Genomic DNA, 13,898 nt, shown 5'->3' with positions numbered 1-13,898 from the left:
CACCTGTTTGTGAACACCAGGTATCATCACTATTTGGTAGAGTCATTAACACATGCTCATGATATAGTCCGAATTGTACAATTGTACTTGTGATAGATTTTTTTATGAATGTGGAAAGGTTTTGGTGCTTTTATCAATTTCCAAACAAAGAATGATGAATCTGTCCTTTTTCAGCCTCCGAAGGTGCGGAAGAGTTATGGGTCTGAGGAGGAAGTGGTGGAGTCGGTCAACGCCTCCCCGCCGGTGCTGGAGAACCGATGTGACTTCTGTCAGCTGACTGCCGCCACCAACCGGAGGGGCCGACCAGAGAAACTACTCATATGCAAGGACTGCAATGCAAAAGGTGAGGTTGTGTTTGGGTAGTTATCTAGGATACTTGGTTAAAAGATTAAAGACACCGACAGTACTCAATCCTGCAATAAAGTATGCTTATTGAGTTTGTCATAATGGGCCGACAAGATGACACTATTCAAATTACCTCCCCTTTGTTCTAGCATATCCTTGGTAACATCGTTCTGTCAAACATGGTGGTGCATCCACATCAAATGTCGAGGAAACCATTCTTGTAATGAGGTCATGTGTAGGATTCCCATTCTGATACCTGAGACAATGAGGTCATGTGTAGGATTCCCATTACGATACCTGAGACAATGAGGTCATGTGTAGGAACCCCATTACGATACCTGAGACAATGAGGTCATGTGTAGGATTCCCATTCTGATACCTGAGACAATAAGGTCATGTGTAGGATTCCCATTCTGATACCTGAGACAATGAGGTCATGTGTAGGATTCCCATTACGATACCTGAAACAACGAGGTCATGTGTAGGAATCCCATTACGATACCTGAGACAATGAGATCATGTGTAGGATTCCCATTAGGATATCTGAGACAATGAGGTCATGTGTAGGAACCCCATTACGATACCTGAGACAATGAGGTCATGTGTAGGATTCCCATTCTGATACCTGAGACAATGAGGTCAGATCTAGGGACCCCATTCTGATACCTGAGACAATAAGGTCAAATCTAGGGACCCCATTCTAATACCTGAGACAATGAGGTCATGTGTAGGAACCCCATTCTGATACCCGAGACAATGAGGTCAGATCTAGGGACCCCATTCTAATACCTGAGACAATGAGGTCATTAGAAGGAATCCCATTACGATACCTGAGACAATAAGGTCATGTGTAGGAATCCCATTCTGATACCTAAGACAATGAGGTCATGTGTAGGAATCATCTGATACCTGAGACAATGAGGTCATTAGAAGGAATCCCATTCTGATACCTGAGACAGTGAGGTCATGTGTAGGAACTCCATTCTGATACTTGAGACAATGAGGTCATGTGTAGGATTCAGGAACCCCATTATGATACCTGAGACAATGAGGTCATGCATGTGTAAGAATCCCATTACGATATCTGAGACAATGAGGTCATGTGTAAGAACCACATTCTAGTACCTGAGACAAAGAGGTCATGTGTAGGAAACCCATTATGATACCTGAGACAATGAGGTCATGTGTAGGATTCAGGAACCCCATTTTGATACCAGAGACAATGAGGTCATGTGTAAGAATCCCATTACGATACCTGAGACAATGATGTCATGTGTAAGAATCCCATTACGATACCTGAGACAATGAGGTCATGTGTAAGAATCCCATTACGATACCTGAGACATTGAGGTCATGTGTAAGAATCCCATTACGATACCTGAGACAATGAGGTCATGTATAAGAATCCCATTACGATACCTGAGACAATGAGGTCATGTGTAGGATTCCCATTACGATACCTGAGACAATGAGGTCATGTGTAGGATTCCCATTACGATACCTGAGACAATGAGGTTAGATCTAGGGACCCCATTCTAATATCTGAGACAATGAGGTCATGTGTAGGAACCCCATTCTGATACCCGAGACAATGAGGTCAGATCTAGGGACCCCATTCTAATATCTGAGACAATGAGGTCATGTGTAGGAAGCCCATTCTGATAACCAAGACACTTCTACTGCAGTTTGAAGATAAATTAGCAATGTTCCAGATATTTGAAGAGCAAAAGTCGGATTCCTAGTGTTTCATTATGAGAATTGGTTGGCCTATATAGCTGTTGAGTTGTACTAATGAATGTGTGACCAGATCGATGGTGTGGATGTATGTAAATCTTGTCCCAAGATTTGACAGTCACTATGTAACGTAGCTGTGATCCACATTGGAAGAAGGGGCGGTCGGGTAGCCTAGTGGTTAAAGCGTTTGCTCATCACGCCGAAGACCCGGGTTCAATTCCTGACATGGGTACAATGTGTGAAGCCCATTTCTGGTGTCCCCCGCTGTGATATTGCTGGAATATTGCTAAAAGCGGCGTAAGACCATATTCACTCATTCACTCACATTGGAAGAGGTGTAAGGCTGTTGGTGACTGTTCAAATGAAACCGTTCTCTGAGGCCCAGTAGTGAATGTCTTGTTGGTCTACAAAAGGCTCAAGTTTGATTCCCTCCACGAGCATAGTTGATGAAGCAGCCTTTGAAATTTACGCTAGTGTACTTGGCCAATAGTCCACGAACCTGAGACTATTAGATTGTGCTGAGGATTAGTGAAAGTGAAAGTGAAAGGTCACTTATGGTAGTTCTTATTGACCAGTAGCATTTGAGGGTTCTGAACCAGTCCTAAATGCTTCCTAGTTTGAACTGAATAAAACTGACAGAAAATGATATCATTATGGACATTTTTGTCTTGTTCAAGCAGGACTATATAGCCAGCTATGAATGCTGAGGACCAGGGAAATAAGGTTTTCACTAGTCCTAAGGACAGGGCTTAAGAAGTGAATTTCATTCTGAAATCCTGTGTTTCCAGCTCACCCATCATGCATGGACTACTCGCTGGCGCTGGCTCGGCGGGCACGCAAGATCCCCTGGCAGTGCATTGACTGTAAGACCTGCTACATCTGTGATGACGCAGGGGATCCGGTAAGTCTGTGTGTCTGTCTATCTGTCCTTCAACCTGTCTGTTGTCTTGATGTGTCTGTCTGTGAAGATTTGGTAAGTCTGTCTGTCCTTCAACCTGTCTGTTGTCTTGATGTGTCTGTCTGTGGAGATTTGGTAAGTCTGTCTGTGGAGATTTGGTAAGTCTGTCTGTCTGTCTGTCTGTCTGTCTGTCTGTCTGTCCTTCAATCTGTCTGTTGTCTTGATGTGTCTGTCTGTGGGGATTTGGTAAGTCTGGCTGGCTGGCTGTCTGTCCTTCAACCTGTCTGTTGTCTTGACGTGTCTGTCTGTGGGGATTTGGTAAGTCTGTCTGGCTGTCTGGCTGTCTGTCCTTCAACCTGTCTGTTGTCTTGATGTGTCTGTGGGGATTTGTTAAGTCTGTTTGTCTGTCTGTTGAGGTAGCTGTGGCTGATCGGGTGTCTGTATGTGTGGCTGATTGTGTGTCTATTTGTCTGTGTGTCTTTGTGTCTGAAAATGTGTGTCTGTTTGTGGGTTGCTTATTGTGTCTGTGTTGCTGATTGTCTGTTTAGCTGTGTGTCTGTATGTCTGATTGTGCATGTGGCTGATTGTGTGTCTGTTTGTCTGTCTGATGGTGTACTGCATGGTTGTGATTGTGTATCTGTGTGTATGGTTGTGATACTCGGAATATTTCCTCGTTCAAAACTGAAAGTGCAACTTTTATGAAGATAAAATTAATCTTGATCGGAACATTATTTTCCCACTTATACCATATAATTTGTTATTGAATGTAACTTTTATAAAAGCAAGTTCATATATGGACAAGTTTAGCCTTAAGGCCTGTGTTGCACATGCAATGACTTGGACGGTGATGTTGCAGGATTTGATGTTGTTCTGTGATGGGTGTGACAAGGGCTATCACACCAACTGCCATGAACCGCAGGTCAAAGAAAAACCTTCAGGTACTGATACAAACAAGTTCTAATTTTTCAGTCATATATCTTTTAACATGGACGATTTTCAAAAAAAAAATATGTTTCCTCATGAGTTGAAATAAAAGAAAAGCTGATGTTTGTTTACAAAATACACTTCATGTTTGTAGGCAAGTGGGTGTGCATGGAGTGTGAGACAGACGGAGTTTCGGCGGAGGCTCTCGACTCACAGGAGGCAGCTAAGGCAGCCAGCAAGGAGCTGTCCATTAAAACAGGTGAGTTACTCCCCCAGCAGTAGCACTTTACTGGCAGCTTCGATTGTGTACTCCCCAGGGAGTTGATAATTCATTCCCAAGCAGTACATGGGTACCCGATAGGTAGTGATATGGTTTTTAGTGACCAAGCATTTATCTGGCAGCTTTGATTGTATAATCCTCAGGGAGATGACATTCATTCCTCAGCAGTAGATGGGTACCCGGTAGGAAGTGATATTGTTTTTCATGACCTACCATTTATCTGGCAGCTTTGATTGTATACTCCTCAGGGAGATGACATTCATTGCCCAGCATTAGATGGGTACCCGGTAGGATCAGAGATAGGGTGATTGCTGACCATGCTGTTTGCAGAAGCGTAACCGAGTACCTGGAGTCCCTGTCCTTAACACGACTCTTTCCACATTACTACAGGCTTGAGAAAAGTAGGCTCTGCATGTTGAACTGTTTTTGGATCTGGATTGCAGATGTCTTTATTATAGAACGATATCTCATGTAGCCTCATTATAGGGAGTGTGTCATCTGTTGCAGACACTGAAACAGACAAGTTGTGTACCTCAGAGCCGGGTCCGTCCTTCCTCCATACGCCCTGTGATTCCCCTGTGGAAAACATGGAGGTTGACAACAATAGGTACGTCAGTGCAGTTCTGGGATGGTATTTGTCTTTTATTCTTGGGTATCGTATCCATTTTCACACAAGTCCTGCAAGCAGAAGTGTATTTTTCCTTAGAGACAAAGAAGAGAATTTAGATACTTTATTCTTGCACTATTTCACTTCAAGATGTCTATTTTTCACTGGGATTTCTCTGGACCTGCCAGAGGCTGATAATTGGCCCCAAGTCAGCAGCTATGTCAATACAAATTCCCAAATTAGAATGAAATATTTCCCAGTTCATGTTGTGGTGGTTATAATTTTGTAGATCCGGCTTGTAGTTCACTGGCAACAGGCCCAATACAGAGGGAGAGGTTTAATCGCATTGAATATAATGTTAAAATTTAAAGTTTCCGTACTTCTGAATTTAGGAGAGTGAGAACACTTTTCCCCAATTTGTCTGCCAAGGTCATATAGTCAGATTCTTTGATAAGTCCCTGAGCTTTTCTTGACTACTTAGATGCGCGATACCTTTCTTCCAAGTATGATCCCCGGCTGCGTCATACCAAAAGACGTTAAAAGTTTGTACTTGTTGTTACCCTGTCTGGCGCTTGGCATTCAGGGGCTAAAGAAGGACTGGTCGGTTCAGAGTCAGTATACTGTGTCTGAGTAGGGTATTCATGTTAAACTGCAGCATGGTATCTCAGTGAGCTAGCGCTGTAAATTAATTGGCATCAGTCCAGACTAGTACAAGCAGCCACACACACACACGTGCATGCACGTCGCTATATAAGTGCAATAATCTTGGACGCGACGTTAAACCCAATTTCACTTCTACTCACCAGCAAGTATGGCTTCCTGTAGCCATGGTGTCGTCATGCATCTGTGGAGGTCTCATAGTTTTTTCTTTATTCTGTGGAGCAGTTGTAGTATGAATACATTACTCGGGGTCTCATGACGGAAATTTTCTTGTTTCAAATTTAAGGATATACCGGTGTTAATGTCCCTGCACTGTAGTGAAACTGATATATAAGGAAACCTACATATGCTGGTCTAAGGGAGATAACTGCTTATTATATAAAGTAGGTCAGTCTTGTTCAGATAGACTAGTCCTTCCTCCTCCCACACACTCCTCGCAGAAGTAGCTTCTTGTCTCCATTATGCTTGATGTTGTTTAAAAATGTTCTAACATGTGACTGAAATTACAATGTTACAGGGGTGGTGGGGTAGCCTAGTGGTTAAAGTGTTCGCTCGTCACGGCAAAACCCAGGTTCGATTCCCCACGTGTACAATGTATGAAACCCATTTCTGGTGTTCCCTGCCACGATATTTCTGGAATATTGCTAAAAGCGGCGTAAAACCATACTCATTACAATTTAACAATTACTTTGGCTCCCAATATGTGGAAATAATTTTCGCGATATATTGCAATACAATTTTTTGGACCATTACGCAGCTCTGGTTTTAATGAAACTTTTACAAGTGAAGTGTTTGTTTCTTCTCAGCTATTTTAAGGAGGAGGTGAAACCGGTGAAGAAATCCACAGAGCCCCTCCCGAAGGAGCCCTGTTTAGTGGACAGCGTGTACCCAGACGCCTCGGACTGGACAATAGATGAAGTGGTCCTCTTCTTCATGTCTGTGGGCTTCGAGGCGCAGGCGGAGGCGTTTCGAGAACAGGTAGGGTCAAAGTTACTCCCCTCGGCCCAGGTCCACAAAGCAAGCACAGCAATATGACTAGCGTTGTAAGTCTGTTAATCACCTCGGCCCAAGTCTACAAAGCAAGCACAGCGCTATGACTAGTGTTGTAAGCCTGTGAGTCTGTGTGAAATTACGGAAGAGTTAAGATTGTCACACCAGATCCTATGATTTACTCTTATAATGCTGGGGAATGAAAGGAAATTGCAGTCCCCAGAACTACTTGTGTTTAAGGTTATATATGCCTTCAATAAACATTGATAGATTGTAGGTACTTTTGTTGTTGTTTTTTCTAAAGTTTTATTTAATTTTTTTATGACTGGTTCACTGTCGACAGTAATTCCCTTTCCTATGACAGTAGCCGATGGTTTTGATCGTCACTTGTTCTTTGGTTTGTCAACAAAGTGGTAATAAGAGCACCTTCTGCCCTTCCCTTGCTTCTGTACTTGTGCTGACATACCATGTTATAACTTAAATACTGTTTGCAGCTGCTACGATGTGGAATAAAGTATTCAGGGTTATTGATCCTAGAAGTTGGTGCAAGCCCCTCTTTCCTAATTCTCTACCCATAGGGATTCCAGTGTAGAAGGTACAACAATATCAAATAGAGGCCCGGTTAGGACTCCAGTCAAAAAAGCAGCAGGGTAGCCAAATAGTTTAGGAAATGGCTCTTCACCCCGAAGACACCTGTTTGATGGGTGAAGCCAATTTCTGGTGTCCCCCACTGTGATGTTACTGGAATATTTACGAAAAGTGATGAAAAACAATACTCACTCACTCACTTTCATAAGAGTTGACTGAAATGAGGATCAGATTTTTCTCAATGGTCGACTTGACTGACTGTGAATTTCGTAACTGGCATGGATTCTTGCTTATGTTATCAACAACTGATTGCCTGACATATTTTCAGTTATTTACGGGTCGTCATACAGTAGGTATGTTGCTGTTAGTGATGGTGTAGAACAACATTCACTCACTCACACTAATAACACACCCTTGTTTTTCAGGAGATTGATGGCAAGTCTTTGCTCTTGATGAAGAGGAGCGATGTGTTAACAGGTCTGTCAATCAAGCTAGGACCCGCCCTCAAGATCTACCGACATGTTGAGTGTCTTCAGACTGCAGGACAAGATCAGACCATGCACTGAGCAGGTGCTTGTCCTGTGTATAGACAGTGGGAGATCAGACCATGCACTGAGCAGGTGCTTGTCCTGTGTATAGACAGTGGGAGATCAGACCATGCACTGAGCAGGTGCTTGTCCTGTGTATAGACAGTGGGAGATCAGACCATGCACTGAGCAGGTGCTTGTCCTGTGTATAGACAGTGGGAGATCAGACCATGCACTGAGCAGGTGCTTGTCCTGTGTATAGACAGTGGGAGATCAGACCATGCACTGAGCAGGTGCTTGTACAGACCGTGGGAGATCTGACCATGTACTGAACAGGTGCTGTACAGTGTACAGACCATGGGAGATCAGACTGTACTGAACAGGTGCTTGTACAGACCGTGGGAGATCTGACCATGTACTGAACAGGTGCTGTACAGTGTACAGACCATGGGAAATCAGACTGTACTGAACAGGTGCTTGCACAGACCGTGGCAGATCTGACCATGTACTGAACAGGTGCTTGTACAGTGTACAGACCATGGGAGATCAGACTGTACTGAACAGGTGCTTGTACAGACCGTGGCAGATCTGACCATGTACTGAACAGGTGCTTGTACAGTGTACAGACAATGGGAGATCAGACTGTACTCAACAGGTGCTTGTATGATGTGGAGAGACCATGGGAAAAGTCAGATCATGCACTGAATGTTTGTGCTGTGTAGAGACCATTGGACAGCGGGGCCATGCACTGAACAGGTGCTTGTGCCGTGTATAGTGAAGATAGTGATATGACCAGACTGTATGTTGAACAACTGTTAGTGCTATGGTATTAGGAGGACTAAAGGGAGCAGTGCTCAGGTTTTACTGAGTGATGGTCACCGATGGAGATTATTTGCATAATCCTGCTTCATTCATCTGCATTCCACTTATAATAGATGCTTCTTGGTATTTGATCTTGTTTTGAATACCCATTACGAATACACAGAAAATGTCAGGGATGGTGTTGAATACATATTGAAAGATAATGGAAACTCTTACACTTTGGTCACTCTGATGCAAGACCAAGTGGAGGTAGGCAGAAGACGTAGGGAAGGCTTGGGAGGAGTACTTACTTCATTCACGGAATCAAGTCATGCTCGGGATGGTGAACCTGGGAATCATGTCGGGCATGTGGTAGCCAATTATAGTTGGTGTGTGATTGCCTTTTGACTTCTCAGCAGCTATCTTGGGTCGGAGAAGTCAAATGTTTTATTTCAGGGAATTTGTATGTTTTCTGGGAAATGATTCGAAAGGTTTCTTTTGTCCAAATAAGATAAAAATATTATAGGTCGATGAAGAATGAGTGGAGTAGTCACCTGTTATTATGCAAGCTAGTTAAATTTATTAAGTATCAATGAAACATGTTTTTTTAAAAAGGAAGAAATTGCACTGGATGACCGCCATTGTTGTTGGAGTGGTTCCAAGCTCCTCACAGTGATAGCCCGTTTGCGGAGCTCGCTATACCATCACTGCCTCCAGGGAAAGCTCCCCACTGTGATAGGTGGCTGTAACCATGCTTGGAGTTGAACTCACACCCAACTGTTTTATTTACAAACAAGTTACGACTGCCGTGATGCCGAATACACTTACCCCTGCTAAATTGTTTTCTTTGTTTGTCAATTTGATTTCTGTGATTGCAACTCTCATGTAATTGATATTGTAAGAATGTGAGGGGAAAGTTGGTTGATTTTCCGTTCGTCTGCAATCTCAAATTAATTTGAGCAAACAAACAAAAAGTTAAATTCATCTGGGAAATATGGTCAGTCGTAAACTTTTTCAAACTTCACTGTGATGGCATTCCCATAGACAAACAAAAGTATAAACCTTACTACATTTGAGATTAGAGGGCAAATTACAAGGTTCTTGTAATATCCATGCCCACACTGCCGGCAGCGTTACCGAGAGTGTAACGAAGGTGTCACACGCTGGGATGGAGCTTGGAATGGTTCTTGTGACTATTTGCAACAGTTGATCAATGAAAGGAGTTTCAGAAAGTGTAAGGAATGGGATAGGGACTGTTACTAGCCAGTCTAGGGGTGGATTCTGAGGATATGCAGTTCACCATATTTCCATAATAGTTCCATAATACAAAGAATGTAGGTAAGGCCACTGTAAATTATTTGTTAGATTTTCGTAAAAAAAGTGGACAGGGGGCTCTATATTTTGTATGATTTTGTATGAGATGAGATGACTTCATGATCCATAGTAGCACAGTAGACATACATTCTGCAAGATCAAACTTGCATCTTACTACTGATTGATGCTGATATGGGACCGACCAATTGGTATGGGGAGGGGGACCTGTCTTTGTATGGAGACTAGATAGATATTCAGCTATAGCTGAAAGCTGAAAACCCAGATATGTTTGTTTTTAACACTATGAGCTTAAATATTATTTTTTTTATATAAAAACTCCATCTTGCAACAATGTTTTTTTTGTGGTTGACAATTTCATTCTTTTTTCAACACTTTAAAAATGCCAATGAAACCATTAAATCTGAAGCATAGTTATTTATTATTTATTTTGTTCCAGTATTTTCTGGGACAGTATATTTTTTCCGATCAAGTCCCAACCCCTCTCAGAAAATCAAATGGTCGGTTCCAAAGCAACTTTTAGTCTAACAATCGGGTTTTCATAAAGTTTGGATTTGTAGAATTCTGGGTAAGCTCATCAGTCTCTCAAGACAAAAACTGGTCCGGCATTCCTAGGATTGTTCAGTTGACAATGAATTTATTTTTGTATGTTTAAATTTACATTGGTTTCAGTCAACAATGGCATCTGTATTTGATTATCCGTAAATAACTGATTTCGCTGTTATTATTTAGGGGCAGCATTGAGTTGTGCTATCTATTTAGATGAATTATGTATACAGTTGAACCCTGTTAATCCAAACGGTAGCGTTTTCGCTGAAATACGGTGTAAGGATCCATACAGAAATGGTTATCTCTGTAATGGTTAAAACTACTCAAAAGAAGTTAAGGACCATCCGATTCTTTTATATTACCATTGTTAATCTGTCATGTCAGTTCTTAACTTCTTTTGAATAGTATATTAAAGAAATTGTTATCCATAAGTTGTGTCTACTTTGAAATGCTCCGGATAAACATATTTTCCGATTATGGAATAATTTCATTTTGTATGCATATAAGCATTTCCGGAGTACTCATCAGAAAGATGAGGTTTCACTATGTATATATAGGGATGGTGATTGTCATTGATTGGTTGCAGATCAATTAAATCAGAGAATGAAATTTAGTGTGTGAACATAACCTTGTGATATTTGACATATGCAGTTCAGATTTATATAAAATCATTCCTGGTGTCTCTAGTAGTCTAGTGAGTTAAAAACTATAACTGTCATGTGTTGATATAAGTTATTAATGGCCCAAAATATGGGTAGTAAAAAAACCCCCAAAATTCCAAATTAAGGACTTTTTGAGAATTTATTTTTGGGGGTTGTGGGGGGGGGGGGGGGGGAAGAAACAACAGTTTGAGCTGAAGTTTCTGCATATTCTGTCATCGTTGATAACATCAATAAATATTTGCTGGGAAACTGGAGGAGATCCTTTCCATTTCCTCTTCAGAAGTACCTTTAGTTTATGCCCAAAATAGCAATAAGTATTGTGGCATAGACAGTCCTCGTAGGAAAAGTCAAAAGTCATTCTATTTCCGTTCTAAGTTAAATGGTTTTTATTTTGGTTGGTTTTGTAAGCCATCTATTAATATACAAAAGGCCTAAGGGGTGTTAAGTATTTTAGACTGAGAGAAAACATGGGTGATATGGCGTATGACTTGCAGCAGAATGGTGTAGTATTGATTATATTAGCCTAACACATGTACATTTTTAGTGAATGGATTTGTTCATCAAGATATGGGTTATGCAACAACATAATATTCCTCTGATCTTGGTATTATTTGTCCAAAATATGGATTATCCGCGAATTTAAGTGGTGGCTCTGTGGCCGAATGATTATTAGACTGAATTTTAAATAATTCTTGTAATAATAGATGCCATAATATCAAATTGTGTCAATCCAGGAAGATTCTGTATATATAAACCGACACAAATAAAAGGGTGGTCTTTTTAAGTACACACTCTACCTTATATCACAAACTGGCTTAAATTTAGTTTAAGCTGGTGTTAATATATTGTCCAATACTAATCCAATATTTCATTTTGTTTTGTTTTAAAAGTTTTGGACTTAAGTTATCCAGAGACTGTTGTGTCTGTGTTTTCATACCATTTGTTTTGACAGACGTTTTTTGTATTTATGCACATAGGCTGTACAAAGAGTATGGCGGTCCGTGGCTATGTGAATTGCTTGACTAATTACATGCTCCAATATCCAGTGTGTTCTGTCTCCGTTGTATAAACATACTGTAACATTTCCTGGACCTACTTGCCACCATGCCTTCTTGTTTGAAACTGGGTACAATGTGTGAAGCCCATTTCTGGTGTGTGCCGCGGTGATATTGCTGGAATATTGCTAAAAGTGGTGTAAAACCATACTCACTCACTCACTCACTCATTCCCTCACTCTTGCTGGAATCAAACAACACTAAAACTAGACATCCAATGAAATTCCTCAGATTGTTCATGATTGAAAACTGGGGCAACATTAACAGTAGTAGATTTGACCTGACTGCACTATCTTATAGAAATAGGACTTCCTTCTCATCTTTGAATACTCAAAATATCTTTTGATGGATACCCCACTCAGACACCGTAAACAGACTTGGAGCCCACCAGTCCTTGTTTGATTCCCTGAATGTGGAACCCCAGCCAGGGTAACAACAAGTACCATCTTTTTAACATTGTTTAGTATGACGAGGGGTCCAGACACTGACCTTTCCGTCTTTGTGCAGACGCTCCATCTGTACTATCCACTAGACCAGGGAGGCAGTCCTTCAGTTTTGAATGTAGTTCCATGACCACATCAGAATTTCATTTTGATTGGTTGTTGGTTGTTGAAAATCAAATGGTCGGTTCCATAGCATACTTTTAGTCTAACAATCGCCCACATCAGAATTTCATTTTGATTGGTTGTTGATAGTGAGCTCATGAACAAGCCGAATTCGGTGTGAAGTTTGTGGTAAGAGAATAATACCGTGATGTCACTTCAGACACGAAGCTATGGAGGTAATTGGGTCCTAAGTACATCCGCTTATAGAATCGAGATATACACTGGACCAGGATGGAGTAGTTATTGAAGTGTAGTATTATGTAGCATATAACTGGCTTGACTAGCTACTGTGTTAATTATAGAGGTCAAGTCTAACACACGGATCACTCTATAACAAAGGGCACTTTTTATTGGCATGTGAATAGATTTTATTTTTATAAAGAAAAGGAACTACGATTGTTGCATGATTATAACAGAGAAAGGCTTATGAAGTCGTATTTCACTTGTTTTATTTATTTCAATGCTTAAAGCTTGTAAATAAATGTTAGAATTGTCACATACAGCTCGTCTGTCTTATTTTTCACACTCCCGTGAAGATCCGGGTTAGAATTGGTCTCAGGCCCGGACTTGCTTGATACATCTTCTCTTAGTTGTGTAGATGGATGCTCATGATGTCACTCATTGGTTGTTTGGTCCAGACTCGATAAATACAGGTTGCGGTCATATAGCTGGAATATTGCCCAGTCCCACGTTAAACAACACCCATATTTCACAGAGGGAAGCACGGTGGAATAGATGCCTTTCATCCCACGTTTGGTCCTGAGCATTTTTTGTTTGTTTTGTTGTTTTGTTTTGTTAAAAATGTAGTGGGGCGGTCGGGTAGCCTAGTGGTTGAAGCGTTCGCTCGTCTCGACGAATAGCCGGGTTCGATTCCCGACATGGGTACAATGTGTGAAACCCATTTCTGGTGTTCCCCCGCCGTGATACTGGTGGAATATTGCTAAAGGCTGCGTAAAACCATTCACTCACTGTTTTAGTAGTACAGAAGACCTGAATATGTGGCACAATGTCAGATGGTTGGTCATTTTGCGTTATCCGCTTTGTACGCTGCAGACAGTTTGTGAAGTAATGAGGAAAGGTTTAAATTGCGACAACCTTCTATTTGCTCAACACTGTTATGACGGTGGTCAATCTGGTGAACAGACTAATTATTCTTAGATTTCTAGCTCCGAATAATGTCAGGTCTTGGTGAACTCAGCTCTGAGGGATGGCGGAAAAGAATATGATCCAGGACACGTATTCATCAACGTACAATGCTGTATGAATGGCGATGACCTTTATATGACACCACTCCGTCAGACTGATGTTCTGTATTGTTAACAGATCAAGTATGGAATTATT

General features: G+C 41.3%; 1 protein-coding gene across 1 annotated transcript in view; it reads left to right on the top strand.

Moving 5' to 3' along the window:
• Window positions 1-11,019, top strand: part of LOC139479264 (histone acetyltransferase KAT6B-like) — a 31,598-nt gene extending 20,579 nt beyond the window's left edge. Inside the window, exons 2-8 of the mRNA XM_071262130.1 lie at window positions 175-343; window positions 2,868-2,980; window positions 3,834-3,915; window positions 4,056-4,160; window positions 4,689-4,788; window positions 6,255-6,426; window positions 7,452-11,019. Of these exons, the coding sequence (XP_071118231.1) occupies window positions 175-343; window positions 2,868-2,980; window positions 3,834-3,915; window positions 4,056-4,160; window positions 4,689-4,788; window positions 6,255-6,426; window positions 7,452-7,592 (882 nt within the window). The 3' untranslated portion in view covers window positions 7,593-11,019. The remainder of the gene's footprint in view (window positions 1-174; window positions 344-2,867; window positions 2,981-3,833; window positions 3,916-4,055; window positions 4,161-4,688; window positions 4,789-6,254; window positions 6,427-7,451) is intronic.
• Window positions 11,020-13,898: the final 2,879 nt, after the last annotated feature.

This window comes from Haliotis cracherodii, unplaced genomic scaffold, assembly GCF_022045235.1.
Source record: "Haliotis cracherodii isolate W230 unplaced genomic scaffold, xgHalCrac1.p SCAF_4, whole genome shotgun sequence".
NCBI classification, from domain to species: domain Eukaryota; kingdom Metazoa; phylum Mollusca; class Gastropoda; order Lepetellida; family Haliotidae; genus Haliotis; species Haliotis cracherodii.
Note: the sequence above shows the minus strand (reverse complement) of the source record. Positions and strands in the feature narration are given on the sequence as shown.